The 26,440-nt window shown below is 47.5% G+C and overlaps 3 protein-coding genes across 4 annotated transcripts in view; 2 read left to right on the top strand and 1 right to left on the bottom strand.

Moving 5' to 3' along the window:
- LOC135391638 (MICAL-like protein 1) overlaps window positions 1-19,593 on the bottom strand; it is an 88,449-nt gene extending 68,856 nt beyond the window's left edge. Inside the window, exon 1 of one of the 2 annotated variants that reach the window (XM_064621963.1) lies at window positions 19,256-19,593. The gene's annotated coding sequence lies outside the window, so the exon portion shown is untranslated. Of the gene's footprint in view, window positions 1-19,204 lie in introns of both variants that reach the window. The other variant, XM_064621962.1, reaches the window with a different exon arrangement.
- Window positions 19,594-19,829: 236 nt separating this feature from the next.
- Window positions 19,830-20,885, top strand: LOC135391641 (rRNA methyltransferase 2, mitochondrial-like). The gene is made up of 2 exons (XM_064621967.1): window positions 19,830-20,173; window positions 20,445-20,885. The coding sequence occupies exons 1-2, from the start codon at window positions 19,861-19,863 to the stop codon at window positions 20,876-20,878; spliced, it is 747 nt and encodes a 248-aa protein (XP_064478037.1). The 5' UTR covers window positions 19,830-19,860; the 3' UTR covers window positions 20,879-20,885.
- Window positions 20,886-21,005: 120 nt separating this feature from the next.
- Window positions 21,006-22,152, top strand: LOC135391640 (zinc finger HIT domain-containing protein 2-like). Its single transcript, XM_064621966.1, has one exon. The coding sequence runs from the start codon at window positions 21,006-21,008 to the stop codon at window positions 22,032-22,034; it is 1,029 nt and encodes a 342-aa protein (XP_064478036.1). The 3' UTR covers window positions 22,035-22,152.
- The last annotated feature ends 4,288 nt before the right edge of the window (window positions 22,153-26,440 follow it).

Raw genomic sequence — 26,440 nt, forward strand, 5'->3', positions numbered from 1 at the left:
CCGCGATGATGATACAGCTATCGCTATCAGTTCTTCGCACACTGGGGACGAAAAGACAAATACTTTTTTGTTTTTAGTTCCGAGAACTGAGTGAAGGGCAATGCAAGAAAAGTTCACACTTCCGTGAAAAACGTATCTGCACTACAAGGGCGTCCCAATAGTTCCTAACCGCTTCGAAGAAGAACCCCGTCCGGACAACCCTGCGGAACCGCGAAAGAAACATCCATGCGTGTGCACGAACAGGCCATGGCAGATTGCCGAGTCGACATCGGGATCATCAGTCGGGTATATCCAAAGGCACTACGCCGTACGCCACATCCGGGGACAGTCTCCAAGCTGTCCAGGGCACGTCCTAGGAACTTCCGTGTCCGGTTCGTGACCGTGTACGAAACTTGGGTGCTCCACTTTCCAAACCCCAGCGGACTAGCTGTAAAGCCCCAGTGCAAACGTTGGAAACATTCCTTCATCCCCACCGCCAAAAGGATGATGTCTGGTCTGCTTCATAAGCAGGCAAGCCATGCCATATCACGGTGATGGACACGGTTTCCCGGGATTCGAGGGCGTGCTGGGCAAATACTACTCAATGTGGCTTTGTGGCAGTTATCGCTTGTATCAAGTTGACTCTCCAAGATGTCGTCATTGCGGTGATCCGGAAGATCGGGAACACATTCTTCTCCACTGCTTGCACTACCAACCTTCCAGAACTGGACTGCCCCCCCCCCTGTCCCCCACTCCTTCCTGCTGTCCTCTCTCCATCTATCCACATACGCCGCCCATAGCCACAGTTGCTTCGCGGCGCTAACACGGAATAATAATAAAAAAATAAGATGCCGCGTGCGGGGCCCTATCAACACCAAAGGAAGCAGTACGTTCTGGAATTGGATACTGTTCCTTCGGGACAATGTGCCCCCACACAGCTCAGCGGATTTTTCCGTGGTCGCAGCCATCCACCATGGCCGCCAGATCTCAACCCATCGGACTTCCATCCGCTCCCCAAGATTATGAGGAAACTCGGCGTCCAACTTTCCAGCGATGATCGCGTCACCGACGGCGTGATCCGTTTTCTCCTTGTTCTGATCTCTCCAACACTCCACTCCTGCGCGGGGATCCAAGCGCCGGCTCATCGCTGGGTAAAATGTGTGGACGTTGGGGGGAAGCTACGTTAAAGAGCGACACAGTAGTTCGTTCGCCTCGGCCACTTCCTTCCGGGTTATTCTGAGAACTTACGGGGCGCCCCTCGTAAAAATCGAAAGACCGCAACAATTTTCGAGCGGCTCGGAGTATCCCATTCGTCGGAAGGGTGTCAGGCCCAGAAGAAATAAATAACTCTCGCGTTCAACGGGGGGAGCATCTCTCGTGCTGTAAGAGAACGTTGCATGTTCTCTAACCACATTCAGCGAGGAAATAATCTTCGTGAGGCGAAAGTCATCGAAATCTTATTAGAGCGAAAGCTATATAGAGCCAACCACTGCGTCCGTCCGTCCGTAGCTTTGTATGGCCACGCGATCAAAAATTTAGTGAGTGATGGCCCAGTGCAACAAAGCCCAATAAAGATGCGGCAAATTTTATTGCGCAGACGGCGTTTCGAAAATCATGTTGTCTTCATGTGGTGGGAGACAAGATGCAGAGACGAAGCCATTCTTGGCTCGAGCGGGGTTGTCAAAAGGGGGCAACGTTGTATACTCCCGTCCGAATGGGGCCTCCTCCTTTTCCGACAAGGATGGTCGGAGACCCCAGACTCTGAGGATGAAAGAGGAAAAGAGAGAAGGGAACGCGGTCAGGATACGCCTCTCCGCGCTCCTCGGACGCAAACGCTGATACGAGGTGAGATCCCTTTCCCATAACAAAAAAGAGAAAAAGAAAAGATGTATCGAAAAAAAAAAAAGAGAGAACAAAAAAACAGTGGTGAAAGTTTAACAAAAGGCCGGCAAGGAGAGAAAATAAGTTGCCCCTCCCGTGAGCGGATCATGAATCAAGGCCCGTTGTGCGACCCCGTTGCGGAGCTTCATTAATTACTCTCCGAAGCGGGTTACCGGACCAAGAGCCCCGTACTTTGCTCCGCCAATAATAATGGCCGCTTTCATTTTAAAACCTGCCGACTCAATAGGTGCCGCCGCAATACACACAGTGTACCTAGCGGGCTAAATGGTAGCGAGAGGGTGCAGCCGTTTAATTTCCTCCTCTTTCCGCTGCCTTCGATATATACTCGACGGCGGCAAAGAAAGAAATACGCCAGTCGATGTATACAAAGTTTGGCCCGCTTAATTAAAATTGGACGCTTATAGACTGCTAGTTTAGTCGCTGGTACTTCTCGCAGTGGTACCGGATGCCCAATTTAGGCTATACATCAAAGCGTTACGTTGTGCAGAACCATGGCAAATGTGAGTTCGGCCCGCCATATCCATTACGTAATAACTCTATTCACCACCACGGATAATTCCGTACTCGATGCGATTCCGAATCGAATACAGAATTGTAGTCTTTTTTTTCTTCTTCTTCTTCTTTGTATCGTTCTTGAAATATTTTTTAATTAAAAAAGCTACCGGAAAACAGCATAGTTCTCGTTTCTCCAGGTGAGGTATACGGACGCCCTCTCGAAGAGAATATGTAAATACAACATGACCTGAAGGTGAAATTGCAAAATGGGAGACAAACCTCGCTGAAAGCATTTCTCTCTCTCTCTCTCTCTCTCTTAATCCTAAAACGAGCACGTGCGTCGAAATATATATTGCCGAAAACTGTTATGCAAATGAGTCGAAACCAAGACCACGCGCGTCAGGGACGCATGACCTTCGTCGTTGTCGGCTTATCTGGTTCGCAAAGCGCGGTTGATCTGACGAGGGGCCTGAGCCCAAGGAGCACGAGCTCTTGCGCGAGCCTATAACAGCGCCTTGGGAGCGCGCGAACTTTAAATATGATGATAACGATCGCTATGTGGTGGTGGTGGTGGTGAAAGGACTCGCAGTTGTCGGCCTCATAGAGGTTGGCATCATCACGACTAACGCCCGCCCGGAGGAATGTGCATCTTGGGCCGACTTCTATGGGGACTGTGTCGACATATGTCTGAAAGCGTCCGAGGAAAACCCAGGAAAAACCACAGACAGCACAGTCGACACCGGGATTCGAACCCGGGTACCTCCCAGTCTCGATGTGACATTGCCAGTACCCTAATCACTGAGCCACGCGAGGTGGTGTCGCTCTGTGAAAGTCGGAGATCGGGTGGCCCAGGAGATCAGCCCCTACAGTCCAATCGTCTCCATCGCTACAAAGCACGTGGCCCTCTGACGTAGAATGAGCGCAGTCCTCGCTGCGCTTTTAATGTGCGGTTTCAGGTTCGGCTCATTTGCATCGCGAACTTAGTGCACGTTTCAGGATTTTTCAAAAATAGAGATGCTTTCAACAAGGATTGTCTCCCATTCTTGCTATCTCACTTGCGTCCGAAAAGCCCTAAATAATAAAGAGTTCATTAATGCATTTTAGGCAACTAGTCATACAGAATAGGTACATACTGTCACGAAGCGAAATGGGCCGGCGAGTCGTCGAATAAACAGCAAACGGTTTATTAAACTACTTGGTAGCAAAAGCACAAGAGTGATAGCTCTCTGAACACAACTGAGTCCAAAGAAAAGAACGCTCCAGCCTGGAGCGCACAAGCATTTATGCGTCGCGCCGAAAAGTCTAGAAACAGCACGTCGTGCAGCAGGCGATGTGTCTGTATGGCGGGTGGGTATATATGTATGGTGTCTGTATGGAAGCTTCCTTCTTCTTCAGCATGCGTCGGCATGAGATGTACCGTTTCGTGCCCGCCCTGGAAGTTTCTCGAAGATGATTCGTGGCATTGACCCCTCCGTAGACGGGGCATCGTCCCGATGCCAGAACCTGTGTCGGCTCATCGCATTTCGTTTGCACCCTGCGAAGCCTCGTAGCCAACGTCGTCGCCTTTAACATTGTCGTCGGCGCCGTTATCGATTAATGCAGTTGTCTCGTGGTCGTCGATGAGTATTTGCAGGTCACTTGTAAGGTTTTGAGCGTCGCGGCGGTCTGTATTCCTGTTCGTCGAGCTCGGAGATTGGTCGCGTCGTGAGTCAGCAGAAGCATGGTGCTGCCGTAGAGAGTCTTCAATTGCGGCGGGATGACTACGCGCTGAGGGCTGGAGGCGTCAGGTGAAAATCCGGGTAGACCCAGTCGTCGGTACGGGAAACTGCGGTGGACCAGGGTGGCTTCTTCACAGTGGTAGCACAGCGGCCTCAAGCATGACGTTCGCCGTACGTCCGTCTTGCGAGTTCCTTGTGCGCGTGGCTGGTAGCTGAGTGGTGCAGGTTGGGCGGGTCGCGAATGCGCCCAGCTGTTGCCGTGCCGCACTGCCGATGGTGGCTGTCGTATTCATCTTCTTGCGGGTTGGGGGTCCCAATGGCCTGAATTCCGAAGGTAGACCACGCTATCTTCGACTCAGTCGTTTCTGTTCTTCCAGGCCGTTGAGCAGGGATTGCCCCGCACCTCCACCAGAAATGTCATGAAGCGAAATGGGCCGGCGAGTCGTTGAATAAACAGCAAACGGTTTATTAAACTACTTGGTAGCAAAAGCACAAGAGTGATAGCTCTCTGAACACAACTGAGTCCAAAGAAAAGAACGCTCCAGCCTGGAGCGCACAAGCATTTATGCGTCGCGCCGAAAAGTCTAGAAACAGCACGTCGTGCAGCAGGCGATGTGTCTGTATGGCGGGTGGGTATATATGTATGGTGTCTGTATGGAAGCTTCCTTCTTCTTCAGCATGCGTCGGGATGAGATGTACCGTTTCGTGCCCGCCCTGATTCGTGGCAATACTTTCTCCTAGAGAATGCCCGCCTCGCCGTATAGCCCACCCGCAAAACCGGTGTATCTATATGCTGCTCTCAGTTATTTTTTATCAAAAACTTTGCAAAAAAAGAAAAAAAAAACGGAATATTCTACTTTCGAATTGAATCGATGTTCGACGCATTCGACTAGTTCCGAATATGCACCCATGAGGCCGAAAACGGTGCGAGAAACGGCATAAAAACAATGTGACTGCCACTTCATATTCTAATCCGTACGAATATACACGTGTTTACATCCGCACGTGTACACGTGCTGCATGTGTTTCGGTTTCAAAATAATTATTCGCACTTGCCTACGCTGACGCGTATTGAGACGGCATTTTCAGGAATGACACCGCCAACGGGACTCCACTGGCAGTCTTCATGCCCAAGTCGGGGTTTTCTTTTTTTCGTTTTATTTCCCCGATTAATAAATTCACTGACATTACATATGGATTTATTCTAGAGTCAACTGTCCACTGGATAGCTGTAAAGCGCGTTTACAAACCAGGAATTCAGTTGTCTGTAGAAGGAGTCATGGCAAGTAACTACCGTAATTTCACACGTATAAGCCGCACCGCTGATAAGCCGCAGGACGCGTTCTTAGGAACGTTTTGAAATTTTTCTGGCGGATAAGCTGCACTGGCAGATAAGGCGCGGGCAATACGAGACGACTCATTTGTGCGACAAATGAAACCATAAAGAAGGCCATAAATCCTGTGGTCCATACTCCGAGTCGGCATAGTGTTCAACAAAGGAGGTCAGCTCTAGAGTTTTACAAATATCGGATTGTGCCCTTGTTTGGCGTTTTTCATGGATTGACGGGTCAGTGGTCTTCCAGTAGACGTGAATCACTGTCACCACTTTCGTTAAAGCTGCTTGGAGGAATGCACCAGGAAGATCAATCTACTCGAATGTGGACCCGTCCCTGTTCGTGCATCGGCGGGGCAGAACTAGTCCAGAGACATTGTCGGCCCTTTCATTAAAACCGACGTATGGGGAAGATGCCAGGAAAAAATAGTCATCAGATAAGCCACACCGGTGGATAAGCCGCGGAGCGTCCGTGAGAAAAAAAAATCGCGCATAAGCCGCGGCTAATACGTGTGAAATTACGGTATATACGTAGTTACTTGCCTTTAAAATACCGTGTTGTTCATTGGAAATTTGGAGACTATTTACATTTCCTTTCACCACCCGTTGCAACCAGGTATTTCGTGGTTCACATATGTACCTATACAGGTAACTCAGTCACCTGTTTGCAAGTCCGCACTGTACCACTCGCTGGTAGCTCACTCTGAGCAAGGAATACATGTTCCGTGAACTTTTGTCCAGCACTGTACCTACAAACGGTACACGTACAAAGCGATTCCTTTTGATATTGACGCGTTAGTGTTTTAGCGCGTGACTAGTGTATTTGCATTCCCATCTGACGGGCCTACAATATGAGACGGAAATACGGACGGACTCTCCCTGTTTGTAAACAAATGACGTCATAGTGTTCGACGGCGCCACCAATTTGGTAGAGTTGAACTACGCTCGAAGCTAGAGGTCACGCCCGAAAGCCACGGTCTTGAGTGGATTACGACGGTCCCTGAAAGGGACACGACCTTCGGTCCTACTTTTCTTTCAATGGGAGGCAGCAAAACAAGTGTCCATTCGTGGAACCCAGCCCTCCGCTTCCGATTTGTTTCGGTTTCAGTCTGTCTACCAACGTCATGATGACGTTTCTCGGCTGGAGGTCTATCGATGGAAAAGTAGAACCGAAGGCCGTAATCCCCTCAAGAGTCAAGACCGTGGCTTTCGGGCGCGAACTTGTTCGCCCCTATAGCTTCGAGCGTAGTTCAACTGTACCCAATTGGTAGCGCCGTCGACCACTGTGACGTCATTGTTTACAAACAGGGTAGAGGTCTATTGTGACCTCTCAGCTGGGAATACAAATACAATAGTCCGTACTTTTAGTAGAGAGCCGGAAGCATTATCGCAGTTGAAAAAGTGAACGCCTCTCCGGGTGAACCCTCGATACACAAATACCGGGCAGCGGGATCAGCCATGTGGAAGGGCGGCAAAGTCGACTGTTAATGATGACGCAAGAGATGACGCCCGCCAGGTGAAACGCCGCCCATTTGGAAACCACGACGACACCCATATGCACGACAGGAGGTTGCATCCAACCCGTACGGGAAATGCAATATGACCTCTGTGGGAATGCAAAGTCCGTTACATTGCGCCCCTTTTTCGGTAAATCTGGGCAGGCCGTGGCGGCGTGTACAATAGCATAGATTGAGAAGTTACCCGTCAAAAAGAACTCGTTACGAGTTAGGTTACCGTGTGCAAAATGTCACTAAGTTAATAACGAAGTTTTTCAGCCTGAAATGTAACTCGCAGTTACTGAGTTACTTAGAAAAAAGAACGAGTTACTTCCAAGTTACTTCGGACACAAAATAGCATTACGCAGGTGCAGCGCGCGTGAGCAGTTGAGTTAGACCTTGAGTTGGCTGCGGAGGAGTGCAACACGCTTAGATCGTTTTCGTTTATGTCCAACAACAGACCTCTTCCTGTTTGTAAACAAATGACGTCATAGTGTTCGACAGCGCCACAAATTTGGTAGAATTGAATTACGCTCGATGCTAGAGGTGAAGGTCGCACCCGAACGATATGGTCCCTTAAAAGGACGCGACCATCGGTCCTGCTTTTCTTTCAATGGGAGGCAGCGAACAAGTGCCCGTTCGTGGAACCCAGCCCTCTCCTTCCGATTTGTTTCGGTTTCAGTCTGTCTACCAATGTCATGATGACGTTTCTCTGGTAGAGGTCTATTCGAACGCTTTGCATCTTACTCCTTGTGGGCGCACAATGGTTCAGCTTCATTTCAATCGTAGCGGTTCATACTTCCTGAATAAAATACTGTCATTGATTGAATGCCTCGTTTTATGGCAAAAGAAAAAAAAATGCCATGAAGGAACCGGAGAGAAAACAAGAAAATATGTGGACGTGAGTGAAAAGCGAGTTAAAAGTAACTTGGAACTTAACTTACGTTATTTTGGCAAAGTTACCTGAAAAAGGAACGAGTTCCTCTGAAAGTTACCACGGCGCAAAAGTAGAGAGTTAAGTTACAAGTTACCAAAAAAGGAACTTCGTTACAGTAACGAGTTACCGCTAACTCTGTACAATAGAGTTCTTTATTCGCGTAATTGACGCACTCGCGTGAGTTTAATTAACGTACACACCCGATTTGGGTGCCCAAATGTTGGTACTTTTTTTTTTTTTCACTCGCATCTCGAGTAATTAGCGCATGCCCCTTATGGAGCTACGTTTTTGGATTTGAAACGCGCGTTCATTACTCGAGTAAACACGGTACCGCTGGTACGTTTGTCAAAACAGTTGTTGGTTTTCTTCGCACGAAGCTTTTGTGGGATACCCGTGGGATCCTTTTGGGGGATACGCGTGGAATCTGCTCAAATGAGGAACTTGCGCATAAAAGCGTTGTGCGAGTGAGGTGTGAACGTGACGTAGGCGGTGTATATCCTCCGCAATTTTGCTTTACTACCAAACTTGCCACCTGCTTCGGCATGTTCGTCTGTGTGTGAGTGTGCATGGAAGAAAACGTAAGAGAAAAAGGTCCACAGTGAATCACAGGGTAGAGCACTGCACGGGCCGCATTTTTAGGCCCAGGCCCGGCCTTCCTTTGATTTACTGCCCGGGCCCGGGCCAAGCCCGAAAGATTCTAAGTTTCTCGGCAGGGTGTCGGAGCGAACCGAAAACCGAGAAAAAAGCGCTATTTTGGTGCAAACCGGAACCGAATCGAAACCGTATACCCTTTTTTCGCTCAGGAGGGAAACCGAAAAAAATATTTAACGGTTTTCGGTCCAAGCAAAAACTTCGCCGGTTTGGACTACGAATAGGCGAAAGAAACTGACGTCGCGTGTTCTGAAGTCGGTATACTATGACCCTTAGGCTCCCTTTGTAACGTTTTATCGTTCACGCACATAGACTCATAGACCTATGAGTTTATGTGCGTGAACGATAAAACGTTAATAATAGAGTTGTTACGACTTGAATCGTCAGTACGTACTGACGATTCAAGTCGTAACAACTCTATTATCTGCGATGCATTTACACGATCCTTGTTTGCGGGCGCGGAACATCAGGTGTCGGATCCATTCCAGGGTGAGTCTGGAAGGTCAGGGAAAAGACTTCAGACAGCGCAGCCGGTTAGAACCGCCCGGCATTCGACCTCGAAGTCACCACCAAGGAGCACATGATGTATTCGCTCGGTCGCTGATGTCTCGAAGAGGAATTGCGCTTTACTGTGCAAATACTCAGGATTCATATTTTTGCAACACGCCTACACTTGAATACGTTTAGCGATGGAGACGTCAGCATTCTGCCCCTTTACTCGGAACAAGGCCATGATGTTACAGCATGGGTGTATGCACACAAGATGCGCTCTAGCATATATCTACTTTTCTCCTTTTCTTTATTTTATTTTTACAGGGCTCCATAAACGGGACCAGCAGCGCACTTCCGCCCACGACACAACGATTACATAAACCGTTCTCACATCTGCCCAGTAAATACCGTTCCTGGTAGTCCCGTGGTATAGCTGGGACAGAAGACAATATACAGGGCGTTTATTTTCTCTTTATCGGTTTGTTTTAAAGAAAAACTCCGAGGGCAACATTGATGCCACTTTTGCTGCGCACGTCCTGTGGGAATGAAACAAGAGAAAGGGGGCAGGCTAGATGGTGTTGATCCATGAAGAAGACCGACAGATACGACACACACCGAATGTTGTTTCAAGAATCCTTAGATACCGCCACTAGGGAAAGCGTAGTTATACCCCTGTCACACGGACACTTTCGATCCGCATTGAGCCAATGCTCATCGAGCTCAATGCGGATCCGGCGCTGCTACACGGACACTTTCGAGCAGGATCGAACGCCGATCCTGCTTAACCCGATCCAGCTCGTTAAACGGATCGAGATTCTCAAGACAGCTTGAAGACCGCCATTGGCATCCTCGAAGTCAGCGAATTTGTAGTGGTAAACAAAACATTACATTAATTTGCAAATATTCCTATACAAGCCCATGGAATTTCACGGTTACTGTTTTAGTCTAGGTATGAGGGGCGACTGCGGTTGCTGATTTGTTTAATCACCACCACTCTCGACACCGCGCTCCCCATAAAGCTAGTAAGCAGCACAATGCGGAAGAGGATGCGTTTATTCTCGACTTTTTAGGAACATATTTGTCAATCACAGCGTACTGTCTCGCAGAGCCGTTTATAGGGAGAGTTTGGACATTCTGTGATCTTTTGCCGCCCGGAGATGGGAGAGCTGCCGTGACGTCACAGACGTCATCGCTCCGCCCACTTGACCGGGATGCAAGGCGACCTGCGGCGGCACGGGGGAATTTCAAGGCTGTGCCTCTGCTCCAAAATGGCGGAATGGGAGATTTCAAGGCGATAGCTGTGATCCAAAATGGTGCCACTGAGCTTGGCGCCGCCCATCGTGTGACGTCAAATGGCGCGCTTTGGGACAGGTTCCTCCCAATGGCCAAACTCTCCTAATAAACGGCTCTGCTGTCTCGGGGCTGTTAGCGCCGCCTGTCGACAAGCCAACCTTTCGATACGCATAGAGTTGGACCGTGTAGCAGCATCGCGCACCGAACGCTCTTGAGAAACTCGATGCGGATCGGATTCAATCCGCACTGAAAGCGCCGTGTGACGGGGGTATTAGTCATTTATCCCTCTCGCCCCCTTCCAAAGATTTTTAGCTTTCAAGTTGAGATGAGCCAATAAATTATTTCTGTGACTGAGAACTTGCGCGTGTCGTCTTCTGTGTCCGTTGTGTCTCGGCCTTCTTCGTGGTACTGTGGGAAAGAGCGTGTAACTACCGCGCGAACGACTAATGACCTCAAATTTATTAATTAACGCAGTCTTAATGAAATGTTTCTGAAAAATGCGAGACAGCAGAATTGGAGGCGACCATTATTTGGCTCCGTCCTCTTTGAAAAAATGGTAAAACGAGCACGTAGTTGAGGTCGGCAAACCTTGGTACGCAAATAAGTCGAAACCAGAACTACGCACTTCTCGATCGCAAAAAGAAGGCGTTCGTGTTGGAGGGTCACACGTTTTGTAACGATCGAGCTGATTGGAATAAAGGCTGATCTGTTAGCCAGATATACTGCTTTCCGGCCCAGATAAGGCGAAGCGATGTCGTTTCTGCGCTCGAGAAGTGCGTAGTTTTGGTTTAGCCTTATTTACATAGCAAAGTTTCCCAAGCAGCACAATTAATGTACTGAAAGTCGAGCGTAACGCTTCCGGTCAAGAGATCCAACGAGTCAAGAGATCCATCGAGTCAGGAGATCCAACCGGTCACGTGACAGGCGAGTCAAAAGATCCAAAGCGTCAAGAGTTCCAACCCGGTCAAGAGATCCAACGGGTCAAGAGATCCATCGAGTCAGAAGATCCAACCGGTCACGTGACGGACGAGTCAAGAGATCCAACCAGTCAAAGCGTGATACTGGTCAGGATTCCCGACAGAAAAGAAAGTCTATCCCTTACCATGTTCATTGCAAAGCGATTGCGCTGTACGTATTATTAAGTTAGGAAGTAAAATGGCCGGTAACAGTGAATACTTTTCGGTGTTTTCTCTCTTCTTACCACACACGCACAAGAAAAAGTAAGCGAGAAAATACTGTGGTTGCGCCGTAGGTTACGGCGGCGAGTCGAGTCCCCCTTTTGCCTTTGCACGTTTATGTCCATTGTCCCTAGCGCCGTAACACGCTATGCCAGAACGGATGCTTGTTACCAAGAATATTAAGCTCTAGAGTTGGAGCTTCTGTTTGCATGTCTTCTTATGTCTTCGTCCCTGTTTCGACTGCTCCTTGTTCTCCGAGAGAATATTGAGCTCAACTTACAAAGAATCGTAGGCCGCAGAGTTTAAAACTTATCCTTGTCGCATTCTTTTCATTGGCCCCCACCCTTGTCAGGTTATTCTATTCTTTTCCTCACCGTGCGGGAAAATACTGTCCGACTGTGCTTTCCAATCAACATTGACCTGTCACGTTCATTGACCTCAACCCCAAGATGCAGGGTATACTGCTGGACTCAGAGCTCTCTTTGTACTTTTGTGTCCATTGGCGCTGCCGTCCCCACGTTACGCCAGAACTGAAGTTTTTTACCAATAATAATGGGCCCAGCCGTAAAGTGCTTTGCCTTTGTCCGAAACACACACACACACACACACACAGACAGACAGAAAGATGTTCGGGCATATCAAGCTATCTTTCGTACCCTGAGAGAGTCCATGATCATACGGTTCCGCCATGTAGAACGTGTGTCCAGAACAGCGACTTGGCTCTTCGACTACGAGCCTGCTGTGATACGAGAAGTGTTTGAATAATCAACGTGTTTGAAACAGCAGCCGGCCCAATGTGAGTGTACGTAGCCCACGCTAACTATAGAAATAATCTCTAACACGAAGCGCTTAAAAAAAAAAAGACAGCACTCCTATAAATCTTGTGTTACAAACAGGTCGATCTTACAATGCAACCACCTGTTTTTAACACAAATGACATAAGACAACTGTCGGCTTTTCTTTGACTGCGCTATGTGTTACAAAGTAAGTAACTAAGTCAATAAAAATGAGATGTTGATATGCCACCTGCATTTGTATTCTACAGGGTGGGCCATTTATATGGATACACCTTAATAAAATGGGAATGGTTGGTGATATTAACTTCCTGTTTGTGACACATTAGTATATGTGAGGGGGGAAACTTTTCAAGATGGGTGGTACCCCAACACGTAAAACGGGTTCCTCGTATTTCGATACGGGTAATTTCTGCTTAGCGATGTTAGAGTTAACGACGTGTAACACAAAGGGGTCAAAAGATCCAAGGCTGGCGAACCCTCAGATGAGTCAAGAGATCCAACCGGGTCAAGAGATCCAACGGGTCAAGAGATCCTCCGAGTCAAGTGATCCATCGGTGGATCTCTTGACCCGATGGATCTCTTGACCCGTTGGATCTCTTGACGTGGAATCGAGCGTAATAGGGGTGGACGGGTAGGTAGAAGGGCATGAACAGGCTCGTGCAACTAAAGAACACTGATAAGACACCGTCCACCCCTATTGCACTCGACTTTCAGTACATTGTGCTGCTTGGGTTGGCGATTTATCTCTCAAAGTATGTGCTTCTTTGAGGGTTTGTGAGAAAGACGGTGGATTCGAATAATGGTCGCCTCCAATTCTGCTGTCTCAAATTTCTACGAAAACATCCAACTAACATGCACTTCCCCACAGGAAGTCCGCATGGCCACGTATCCTACAGGCAAAAATGGCATCTGCATGGCATATCTGTAACGGATTAAGAAAAAAAAAAAAAAAACACCCTCGATAATATTATTACAACGAAAGTTCGCATCGTGAAAGCGGAAATTTTAATTCGCGAATAAATAAATACAATAAAGCACGATAGACGTACGATAACGGTAGTTCGTGGTTTTACGTCATCAGACAACTATGTGACCATCAGCGACGCAACAGTAGTCGCTACGAACCGTGAAAAGGGGTTGTGACACTTTTTCTAATACGCGCTTCCTTACGTCGTTCACGCATTGTACTGAACGCGGGAGCCGATGATCATAATGATTCGGGAACGCGGGAGTATCGAGTAAAAAAGAATTACAGCCTGGTATTTTTCAACCCCTGTTTTCCATACTCCAGCGGAAGATGCGAAGAACGTCACTGCTCTCTGTTTCTTGCTCTCAATGTCATTGGCTTTTCGCGATTGCTACGACCGTGGGAAATATTCCGTAGAATAAAAAGGTACCCCGTATAGCAGACGACAGTTGCGCATCACGGCCAACCGGGGTACTCGCAGCTCGCTATACTTATTTCTCCATATATCGCAGGTCGGATGTAAGTGGTATTTTCAAATAAACAAATAAAAAATGAAACGCAGGTTGCGGGCCGCCTGCGGAGCTTGCACATGCGAGCAGGACTTTCCGGACCTTTTGTTCCGTGAGCAGTTTTCTGCCTTTTCTTTCACTATAATATTCCGTCGCTCGGTACACGATACGTGTCGGACTTGACGAGATACAAACCCTCCAAGAAATTTCCGCGTCGAGTTCTGATGTCAGAGTAGCGAGAGTCATTCCTGTTGGTTGTCGTAGCCAAGTGACCGCGGCTGTTTACTGGCGGAGGTACCTGACGATATGTCACGTTTGGCTGACTTTCAGCGGACGAGTTTCTGCGCGTCTATTACGGTATTACCCCATGTGATACCAATGCATGTGGTATCCCAGCAGAGTGCGCAAGGGCTCGTGTCTCGTCGACTATGTCACGGGGAACAATCTTTATTTCCCGCTTCCTGGGAAGCAACTTAGTTAAATGTATACTGTAAAGCAACACGCGAGCAGCTTACATGCTTGGTGCCATTTAAACGCTTGTTGCCTATAAATAACTTTTACATACGTCGCTCTAAATAAGATTTACACTGTCTTTAAATTTGCGAAAAAATCGGTAGGAGCGACGCCATTTTATGAAACAACTCTCACTCTAGCGGGCAACACTCATGTATCTGGCTATAATCCGGCATTTCGCCACTGGCCCAGTGTTATGCGCATGCGATGCACTTTCGTCGCAGTACTTGACGGGTAAAGTGAACTTCGCGTCTACTTCGGCACAGTGTTGCCCGCAATTTTCAATTTTGATTTGCTACAAAACTATGATTGGGACTCTGTGACAGGATTTATGGGATTGTGCCTCAATTAACGGTTTCACAGTAAGTACCTTTAAGGTAGTGAACGAAGATACGACTGGTTTCTGAAATTAGATAGAGAATTTTAAAGTAATTGGAACTAGACAGCAACTAGTCACAGTTACCTAGGAATTCCCCGTTTGTCTCTATAATTTCAGGAACTACGTAGTCGCACCTTCGTTCGCTACCCGCTGCTGATTGGTCTTCACCATGGAAGATGCTCTCTGAGAAAAGATTATTACCTGGTTAATTGCTCAGTAAGGGATTACTTGTAACTAAGTTACTTCCCACGGCTGTAAAATAGAACGTAATACTTGCGATGACCCGGTACCGGCGGAGAAATCTACCTGGGACAGCAGAAAGCACTCAGCATTGCGAATGATCACGATGAGTGGATAATTAAGGTCAAATGCTCATCAGTGGATGGGAAAACAATAAGAGGAGATCCTGTTTGACCTTTGATCTCGTGCGGGGGCGTCACCCTTTCATTTGGTGGGATACCATCGGTCACGGCAGGTTCCTAGTCACACGACCCCGTTATGGACACAATGCTTTTAGTGAGAGCTGTTATACCTAGAGGACATTTCACTCGAGTCAAGCCACGTACTGAGTTAAAAGCGAAAGAGGAAGGATGTTGAAATCTGCGGCAGCCTGCTTGTTGCTCAGCAACTTGGTACTTTCTCTCAAGTTTCAGATATACCGTATAAGTAGTTAATTTCGCGCTCGTAACAATTCGCGAATTCGCGCAGAAGCACGTTTATGGGCCTAAATTTTGTGATGCATATCATGTGGGAGGGAATGCTGTAAGTCCGAGGCTTTCCCAGGACGCTGGGAATTGCTTCCGCAACGCCCAAGAGAAGCCTAACCCATCCTTGGCGAACTTGACCTTCAAAATATTCCGGCGGTTAGCAGACGACAGCTACACAGACGGTGTCGTCTGCTATGTGCAGAGTTACACACCACACCCCACCGCGCAAATTCTCAACTTCTACGCTGTGGGCAGCTTTTCTTCCACCACTTTATTCCGTGAGGATGCGTTCGTGTGAATACACGGTACTTGCAGGGATGGATCCAGAATTTTTCTGAGGTGGGGGTTCAATATCGCAAACTACGCTGCACACAGTGCCTAAGGCCAACGAGCACTATATGTGATTACATAAATCGGCAGGGGGGTCTGCATGGACTCCCCATCTAGAAACTCTTTTTTGAACAAAGGGACACCACAAAGCGCAGCATCGCCACCAAGAATGAGTGTGTCTCCCAGCAATGGACCTTTAAATCCTCCCAATGGCAGTCAAAAACCAACCTGCTTAACCCAATTTCAACGTAGGGACGCCCGCGAGAGGCCAGTTTCGTGGCGGCTTTATCAGAACATGAAAGAGGCCGCATCAGTTGCTTTACTTCGGAGCGCGACAAGAACAGTTCGCTGAGCAGCCACTCGGCCGCGTCAAGATTACCGAAGAGCTAGGCAGCAAAGAGGTGGATGTGGTCACAGGACGAACTTTCAAAATATCAGGAGAAACGGGCGACGTTCAGTTGGTCCACGCAACGACCAACTCAAACCCGAAACCGCACAAGCTTAGCCGCAGTATGTGACTGTTATTGTCGAAGCATTTTCCAAATTTTAACATTCGGTGCGCAACCTGGTGACAAAAATCAATCAGCTGTTCGTTCCATGCTTCCAACAGTGCTCCCTTTTATAATAAACAATAATTAGCACATGTCGTTCACCGTGTCTGTAGTTTCCGTCGTCACCTCTTATCTAAACAATAATGTGTACTTCCAATTAGAGCACTGCACGGGCCCGGGCCCGACCCGGCCCGCGGGCCGGGCTGGGCTTGTTATTGGCTGTGTGCTCCAGGCCGGGCCGGGCCGTTAAAATACGCCACCAATGCGGGCCGGGCCGGGCCCGGGCCGACAAATATGTTCCCGAGAGTCAGGCCCGGCCGGGCCACGCAGCTAATTCCACACATTGGAGATGCATTAGTTCATATCATCATACGCTTGCGTCATTCCTGTGCATATTTTGCAAAGACAAGCAAAGGGTACTGCATTATGCATATGATTCGACCCCCTAGAACATTCTCCAAGCCACTTTACATTGCTCCTCACTCCTCACATATTTCACAATCACTTTGGCAAAGCTTGGTGAGAGGGATAGGGACTGGGAGAAGCAGTTTGTCGACAGCATGCTCTATCTCCGCAAAATCTTGACAGTGTAACGATAACGCCCCGCGCGTTCTGGATTTAATTTGGTCTCGTGCGGTTACGGTGTTAAACCGCCATCACTTGTAAGTTTGTCTTCTCTCCTTATAAATTTACTTATAAATTTGTTTGATAATCGCCAGAAACGCGTACGTCGCGGCTGGAAATACTAGGCCGGGATCTACTCGCCGGGTCACCGGGCCGGGCTCTATTTGCTTAGACGCCGGGCCGGGCTCTAGTCACTGGGTCACCGGGCCGGGCCGGGCCGCATAAAAATATGAAGGTCCGGGCCCGGGTCGGGCCGGGCCATTTTTCGATGCGCCCGGGCCGGGTCGGGCCCGGAAAAGTCGGCCCGTGCAGTGCTCTACTTCCAATTCCGAATGGTGGCGACACCCCGTGAGCTAAGCTAAAACCACGGCTCTACTGCGTAGTGCGACGCCTTACGGGAAGAACATGAACCTAATGAATGACGCATGTCATACAAGAAGCACGTGACAGAAGCATGAACGCTTGTCAAAGAACTGTGTAATAAAATACATATACGTGCAAATAAATCAATAAATAAACATGCAAACACACTTCATTCTGAAAACAAAGTTGACACATCTGAAACAACACCGAAAGAACAATAAGAGTTGAATAACAGAAGCGGAACAAGTCCTCAAGGTAACATTAATCCAAACCACGCACACAAAAAGCATTAATGGAAGCTGCCCTGTGCGATATGAAAAGCGGGATTCCAATTTTCCTCGTTGAATAACCCACAACCGTCAAGAGTGCATCTGTTGTGTGTTGTTCATATCTGTTAAGTTGCAAAATAAAGTTGAGGAAAAGCCAGAGAGGAAAAACAGGCAGAAAACAAAACTTTGTGCGCTGCATGCAAAACACAGCCTCAATAGCACAAGGAGGACACTAATACCCTTGACACTGCTCTCTTCGCTATGCTACACGTACCTATAAATAGCTCGCTTATACCAGTTGTGCGGGTTTACCACAGTCATTTGTTTAGATGTGCCCTTTTGTGGCGAAGAGCTTGGCGATTAAAGAGAGCTCATACATGTATGCAAGGATGTACTGCACCCGTACAGACCAAAGATCTCTGATCTCATCCAGATGCAAATGTAGAGCAGCTTTCCTTGAATGATTCCTGAGAGGTTGCGAGCCACATCCCACGTTGCTAGGATGTACAAATTTCACGACTTCTCACGTCTGAATTTTCTGTGCAATGTGCGCTGGATGCACTCGATTGTAGGTCTGTCACATTCGGTGTGTATCTGTCCGATCTCAAATAGTGATTAGTTTTTCTGATCAATATTCGGATGTTGAGAATTGTGGTGTTTGCCTGCGTACGTATTTTCTTTTTCTTATGTGTATTTTACTCCAGGAACATTATGTACCTGCATTTATTATTCCGTTTGAGCCGCCTCACTGATTTGCGTTGCAGTTCTATTTATATGATGTATTTGTGCAGGAATTTAAATAAATTAAGTTGAATTGATGCTTCTTATTAAGTACAGCGACATATTGGGAAATGTATGCAAGTGCGATCTACCGCAGGAACATGCAGGAAATATTAGAGGGAAATATTTTTCAGGTGAACACGAGTCATCGAGTGCAACTGCTTGTAATGCAAGCATACATAAGAAGGATAACAACGTTTAATGTGTATGTTTTTTCTGATATATACAGTGTCCTGTAGTTTGTAGTATGGCCTTGGAAGGATACACAGCACTCAAGAACTCTATGATATGTGGTAATGGATGTGTACGTAGACAGAGATGAGTGTATAGATAGTCATATAATGCTGTCTGAACGTTACTTAATACAATGGTGGTCCTGTCCTGTTGTATTCCTTAAAACTTCTTGCGCTGTACATAATAAATATACAAATACAAATGAGAGCCCTGAGAGACCTGCTCGTAAAATACGTATTCGAAAGGTTATATCAGCGAAAACATACTTGACGTGCCTGTTTCGCAACTTTACGTATTACATACTCCGATGTGAGCCAAGTCCATTCCAATCACGCAAGACTGTCCCTATTCTTGGAGAGTGAAAGGAGGTACAACAGTAGAAAGATCCACTTTCCTTTTCTTTGATTTGTAGGTTACACGGAAGCATAGCAACCTAAGGTACGCTACAGGCAGTGAGCGGTACCCCGCACAATGGTGACATCGTTTTACCTGGCGTTCCGCATCATATACGCTACGATATTAACGGTTGTCACATGATATTCCACGGTACTCGACTGCAGTAAGGATTGCACGGCCTATGACATGCATGCTCACTGACGTGCATCGCATTCAAACCCACAAGCGATCGAGACAAACACGAACGCTTGGAGTTTTGCAGTATCATTTAAGTCGTGCACCGGACGGGAAGATACATAAATAATACTTACTAGGGCAGAAGTGAAAGTGGGAGCTGTAAGCAGACGGTACGGTTCACTTACTTGTGGCTGTCTCACACCGTTCCAGGATGTATGTTCACTAGTTCACAAGTTGGCACACATTTTCACTATCCGCGGTTGGCACTATCCACACCCACAATGTTTTAAGACACACGAGAAACGCCGTAAATTCATAACAAATACGCACCACCGTCGGCTGATCGAAAAAAAAAAAATTGTTCCACAGGTAGTACGCCACCTGTGCGAAAACGTCTCAACTCCGCTGTGGTGATTATGATGATCAGATGTAGATAAACAACAATTGGATGTTTTAGGACGTAACAGTCTCACCAATTGGCTGTAGGGATGACACCATCGCGCAGAAAATAAAGTTGTGACATGGGATTGTAGTGTAATTGCACGTAACGTTGCATCCGAACAGTACCATGCATCGCGCCAAAATTGCGGTCCCCGGCATCTGCTTCAAAAGTAAACGAGCAGGTTTCAATGTAAACACAATATTAACTTCAGAACCCATAACACCAAATGTTGTATTTTTCTTCTTGTACCGTACAGGCTTTTCGCGAATCGAAAACAGAACGGTGTATTGAAACTCAAAACCCAAACTACAACGAAGCTATCCGTACCGTCATCGCAATCACAGAAGCATGCTTTTTGTGAGCGATGTCCGTGTTTTATTTCGTCGAACCTTAGCTTTGTCCCGCTGCCGCTATAAAGTCCAGCCAAAGAACTTGAAAGGCAAAAGCAGGACAGCGCAGGACTGGCTGACAAGGCAGCTAAACGATCCGTACGTAAAGAAATCTCGCTACGACAATTATAGAGCCAGGAGTGCGTACAAGCTCCTCGAAATCAACGAAAAGTTCAAGATACTGAAACCGGGCCACGTAGTCGTTGAGTGCGGAGCCGCACCAGGGTCTTGGACGCAAGTAGTGGTTGAGCAAGTCAATTCTGACGGGAAAAGTACGTAGGTTACAACTCCATGCATGCGGCGACTAACGGGCCGACCTAGAAACAGCCCAGTGTGTCTAATTTTTCATCAATCTGAGCCTAACATGACAATGTCGCGCAAACGTTTCGTATGTCGTGAAAAAAACACACACACACACACACATAGGGTTCAATACCGGGACTGATTTGCTAAATTGCCTAATTATCCAGATTCTTTGTTTCTGCCAAAGTGCTGTTACATTGTTACAACACACTAATGCAGCTTCACGTGTTTCTGTTGCAGACGCTTGTGCACCCGTAGGAAAAGCCATCGCACTCGATATAATCATTTTTGACCACGTTCCCGGATCGACAATCCTTTGTCCCGCCAATTTTCTCCTGCCAGAGTCACAAGAACAGATCTTGCACCACCTTGATGGGAAACGCGCAGATGTCGTCCTCAGTGACATGGCACCCACTGCTTCAGGCATCAAGGAACTTGACCACGATAGCATAATCTCACTCGCATATTCTGCATTCATCTTCAGCATTAAAGTACTTCAAGTTGGAGGCACATTCCTCTGCAAAGTTTGGGACGGGGGTCGTACGCCAAAGCTTTCGGAAGACATGAAGGCCTTTTTCAATTATGTCAGTTACGTCAAGCCGCACGCGAGTCGCATGGAATCTGCAGAGTTGTTCCTATTGGGAAGAGAGTTCAAGGGTGCCGAGAAAGTGTGACGCCTCGTTTGTTTAACGAAGCAACAGTAATTTTGTGAACAAAGTGTAGTGCACATCTGTGTTTATCTGGTGCAAAACACGAACAGGAAAGCAAGTGCTCAGAGATTTGAAGAATTTCAGTGCAAAAATGGACCTCGCCACTGAAAAGCTGTGTAGATTCTGCAAGAAAGCCACCGCAAAGTACACCTGTCCACGCTGCAACTACCCGTACTGCTCGACAGAGTGCTACAAGGATGCAGAGCATCGAAACTGTAGTGAAGAATTCTACAGAGATTGGGTGCAGACCTGCCTCCGCATGGAACAGGGAAATCCTGACACCCGGCGGCGCATGGCAGAAATATTGCGATCCGCACACAACGAGGACGTGTGCGAGGAACAGCTCCTCTCCGAGAGGTTGGAACAGATAGACCTGGAGTCTGACTCTTCCGTGTGGGAGCAGCTGACGGAGGAAGAGAAAGCCGAGTTCCACGAGCTGCTTCAAAGTGGCGAGCTCGGAAAATACGTCCCAGTGTGGCAGCCATGGTGGGAGGAGCCGACAAGCCTCGTCACAGAAATAGAAACGGAGAAGGACGCACCTGTCCAGCTCTTGAGCAAGCTGACGAGCCGCCCGCCCGCGCCTTGCGTCGTCAACAGCGTTCTCAACATCCTCTGTTCTTACATTTATGTTGCAAAGCTCTATAACGGCGACTTTCTTGCGGAAAGTGTAGACGACTTATTCGAAGCCTGCGTCGTCCTGGACGAAGATGCCGTATTTGGTACCGCGGCTGAGGCGATCCAGAGCGTCCACCAGAGAGTCGTCCACGGTGGCACGCCTATGGATGGCTTCCCTCCGCTGTTGAGAAGTCTCAGCAAGTTGCTCCTGGAGCCCGGAGCAAAACAAAAGGCTGGAAGGGCGCTCCGGGAAGTGAGGGAACTGCTGGAGCGGTCGCTGAGAACGGGGCATAAAAAGCGCAAAAAGCACCGCGCTTTGAAAAAGTGCGAGTACCTTCAATCGTGGGTGAACGAATATGGCAACTCTTTGTCGTCCTGTGTCAAGGATGTTGACATGGAGATTGTGTCCATTGTCGAAGATGTCGAGAGCTTCGCAAAAGCAGAAGTCGCCATGAAAGAAGAACAACGGACACAGAAGAAAGTTCTCATTGAGGAACTTGACTAAACATTTCTCATGCCGTTTTAGCGAGCGTGTAAGGTAGCGTTGCTAGCTAACTTGTTGTGTGCAGTATAGTAGGCTGAACACCGTTGAAATATTGAAAATAAAGACCGATCGTTCGGAGGATGTGCAAGAGGTTTACGCGAAGCAGAGGTGGAGATATTAATAATCCGGCTTAAGGGCGACCCACACGGCGCGTGATACACGGAGCCTGAATACGCAAAGCGAACCGCGAGGGCGTGTAAATGTGAGGCACTGCGTGAACGTGAGAAACCATGAGCCGCCTGGCAACACTACTACTTTTGCTCAATCCGTGTGCACGACCTACTAGATTATAACGACCATGTCGTAGCCACCCCTTCCCAGCGCCGCATTTTTGGAAGCTAGCGGTGGCGCTTCTCATCGTCCCGGTTATCGCTTCCTCAACTTCTACAATACTTTGTACTTCAGCTTGCCTTAGTATTTCTGTACAAGCGGTGGACGTTCCACAGATGTTTCATTCTTAGGTTGATTATCATCATCCTTCTACACGTTTTCATAGGAGCTATCGCTGTCTTCTGCTACGGTAGTCGTACGTACGCTTCTGCGCGTTCAGAATTCAAATTTCCATCGTCCAATCGTGGTGTGCCGATGAGTAGCGCCCCTAGCGGATTGTGCGGACGGGCTCCTCATAGGGGTTGCTGATTATGACAGGGTCATTATAATCTAGTAGGTTGTGTCCGTGTGATACGTGGGCGGTCTTTGGTTTGACTGGCTACTGCGAATGCACCACTCTTCGTGCGGGACGTAAAATTCAGAACCATCTTGACCCTCTGTTTCATGTAAAGAAAACGGATTCTGTGCGTGACCTGCAACGTGTTACATGCCGGAGCACGCACCATGTGAGTTGGCGCTTACATAGCACTTGGTTGCGCATTTAAACCTAATTGGAAATAGACGTGTCTCGCTTAGCTGGATGTCTCTGCACTCAATTTATTATACTGTAACGGTCATCTGTGGCTTTACGTAATGAGGCAACTTCTGTGATCGTGGGCTATGACACAGTGATCGGTCTGTGGACTAATTTTTGCCCACCTGAGGGTTCTTACATGTGCACCAAAATCTCAACACATGGCACACCATATTTAACAACCTTCGCTGAAGATGGCGTTTCCAAGAATCTTGTAACCCCTCTATCGTACGGACAGCGATCTTCCGTACGAGAATCAAGTGCGAGGATATTGCAGTTTCTTGTTCCAGCGCTTGTCTCGTTTCCGCAGAATGTCGTAGGCTGCGGACTTTCCGACATCAAGGCCCAGTGCTTCTTTAGCTCTGGGCTTGAATGCTAGAAATATACTTTCACGTGGTTGAGATAGCTGACGCTCACATATTGACAGTTTGCACTTGTCAGCGGGGGCAGAGTGGGCGGTTGCCGAACATGAGATTTTGCTCTGGAGGCGCTGTTCCCCCCTGAAGTTTTGGTCTGAGGGTCCCGCCACCCCATTTTTCATCTGTATGTGTCTTCCAAGACACACTCTCTTTCAGCTCTGTCACCACTCAGAATGAAATTGAACACCCGTTTAAAAAAGCAGAAGACGAAACTCATCCTAATAGGTACTATCCACCCAATTACGCTATGTGATTCTGTATGTGCGGACCTGCTGCGCAAAGAGTAGAGATACACCATTCAGTAGCCCTGCTTAGACGATACAGGAAGACGCAGATTTCGCTCCAGCAAAGGACGTCAACTTCTTTTTGATCAACACAGGGAAACTCTTATGCAGCGAGGAGCCTTTAAACAGTTCGCTGGTGTGCTTGATGACACGTACAGCATATCTGCTGTCTTTGCTTGAGGCCTGGCCAGCACACTCGGTAGAGCCTTTTTAGTGCAACAATAATGACATCCATTGACACCATTGCGCTTTTGACGAGAACAAAAATAAAAAAGGAATATGCCATCGCTCACTTACTTCGACTTGTCTTATCATACTTAATGAAACAATAAACCAATATTTCAGTTTGTGCTGCTCAAACAGCAATTTCCTTTTCGCCTCAAGGTAATCAAGAACGCGAGGTGGCCTTCCCATAACGCTCTCCACAGTCACTGCATTGCACTGGATGAGTCATTTCAAATAGGCACATCAATGGCTACTCTAGGTTAGGTTAGGGCTCACCCCCTGCCGTGAGGGACTTTCGACGTCCCTGCTTGTCAGGAGCCATCACTACTGTCTGCCCACACCGGGCCCCAGTGACTGTCCTCTGAACAGAAAGGGGTCAGTGTGTAGAACAGGAGGCTCATGCATGCAGTAACGTTCCTTCGGGACTGTTGGGGACAATGCCAAGTAAAGAGGCCATTGACAAGTTTCCATACAAATGAATTAGAATGACACTGGTTCTGGCACACAGTATTCAGTGCTTCACGTCTGGATATGGATAACGAGTTTCGGATAACTAGATAAAATGTTTGCAAATTTGTTCCCAATCACACTGACCGGGTAACATGTTTTGCGCTTGTCTGAGTTACGGGTAAGCGAGACACGACCAATTACTTTTACACTGAGCAAACTTTATTAATTAATTAAATAATTGAACAAAATCTGAATCTGAATAATCTGAAACTGGTTTATCTTAAACCTTGAAAGGAAAAATCACTGAAGAACATACCTTTACGTGTCCCTTGAAGGCATTGCGACACTTGGCTCCAAGCTACGCTTGACAAATGCGAAAGTATTTGCATCAGTATGTGGATGAGGGGAACCAGTCAGCATCCAGGTAGAGATAATACAAAAGAGAACCAACGCTGAACACATCTTCTTTAATCGACACTAGCTTTCATGTAGCAGACTACATTTCTCCAGGTGTAAAAGTCTGCTGCTAACCTTTACACCTGAAGAAATGTAGTTTGCTACATGAAAGCTAGTGTCCAGTAAAGAAGCATTCACCGTTGGTTCTCTTGTATTTGCATCAGTGTGAAACCACATTCCAAGCTGTACAGCAAAGGAGGCGACAGACTCGTAGAAAATCAGCACTGCAAATAACAAAGCTTATCCAGCTCCGACATCCCGGTAGACGTCACAGTCACGTGCTTACTAAGGGTGTTTGTTTATTTGCTCGGAGCCGAGCGGTAGTGCATCATCGAACCAGAAATCGATCAGTCAGGAGAAATCGAGAAGAAAAAATTCCGTACGAGACTGAGCGAGATCGACAATGCACTTGCGCAGTATCTATTGCCGTGCCGTCTGTTTCCAGCTGCTGCTCATCACAGGGCACCTTTTATCACTTTGTAACAAAAGACCCAGACTGTATGCGTCCACGGACAGACACGCAGATTCTGAAACTTAACCCGATTCTCTCCAGCCATTCTAATCACATGTCCCAAATCCTGTTGTGTAGTATAATTTTCCCTCATTAATCCCTTCGGCGTTTCTTCCCATCTGTCAATTGCTCAAAGGTTTTGCTTCCGTGTATCTTTTGTTTGTCTGGTTTTGTGTTCCTTCTTTTTCCTTTTTGTCCACCATTCCATGTTCCACTCCATGTTGTACATATGCTGTCCGAAGAAGTGTAGACTGCATGAAAGCCCGCGTCACATAAAGTTTTCGATATGTTCTGTTCCCAGTGATTTTTAAATTTTTTACACCAGGGGCAAACTAAGCACTTACAACTAGGTCCACAATCTGATTCACGTGGTAAGGCGGTCTAGACGAAAACCATTTCAAAATAGCCGCCATCTTCTATCTCAGGCTTTGTGGGAAGGATTTGCGAGCTCGCCCTCCGAGCGAAGCGAGCTGCCTTGGAGGTGACCCTGAGAGAATATCCAAACACAGGGCGGGCAGATCTGATTCAATCTGATCTGATCTGATCTGTCAGATCTGAGTTCCTTCGAGTCAGCTCTGTGACGACTTATCAGCTTTGAGCACCTCCGAGCGAATAAACCCTAGGCGCCCTAGGAGGTCACATGCTAGATTCGTAGTTGACGAAGTCCTTGAAAATACTTTGGTTCAACCACTAATGGGAAAGGAGAAAGAGCCTCTGCTTTTCCTATTGGTTCTAGTAAGCATGTGACCACTGCAGTGGTGGTCGTCTTTGCACTGGCCATGATGTCAGAATCAGATAAGCTTCTCCATTTACGGCACTGATTTTCTACCTTATCCCCTTAGTCCCTTATCATGATGGAACTCTAACATATAGTAGAGAGTTTCTTAAGCTACGTTCCGAGGATGCCTCCCAAGGGGGTTCCGTGCCATTCATGGTGCCCTCTTCAGCGGTGTCCTCGGTGGCCAACAGATCGTTGCAAAAGTAGGAACAATTGTTGTTTTTTGTTTGTGTGGGTGTGTGTGTGTTGCACACACTAAAGATTGCACTATAGTCAGGAAAAAATGCAGGCATAAATTTACATATCTGCTCTCCATTTTTAGCTATGCAAATACGATTTA

This window comes from Ornithodoros turicata, chromosome 4 (genome assembly GCF_037126465.1).
Source record: "Ornithodoros turicata isolate Travis chromosome 4, ASM3712646v1, whole genome shotgun sequence".
Taxonomy (NCBI): Eukaryota; Metazoa; Arthropoda; class Arachnida; order Ixodida; family Argasidae; genus Ornithodoros; species Ornithodoros turicata.

What these genes read in the sequence shown, in the direction of transcription:
- LOC135391641 (XM_064621967.1), top strand. Translation starts at nt 19,861, where the DNA reads ATGCTTTTTGTGAGCGATGTCCGTGTTTTATTTCGTCGAACCTTAGCT. An exon ending in AGTCAATTCTGACGGGAAAA is followed by an intron (nt 20,174 to 20,444) that starts GTACGTAGGTTA and finishes TTTCTGTTGCAG; the next exon opens with ACGCTTGTGCACCCGTAGGA.
- LOC135391640 (XM_064621966.1), top strand. Translation starts at nt 21,006, where the DNA reads ATGGACCTCGCCACTGAAAAGCTGTGTAGATTCTGCAAGAAAGCCACC.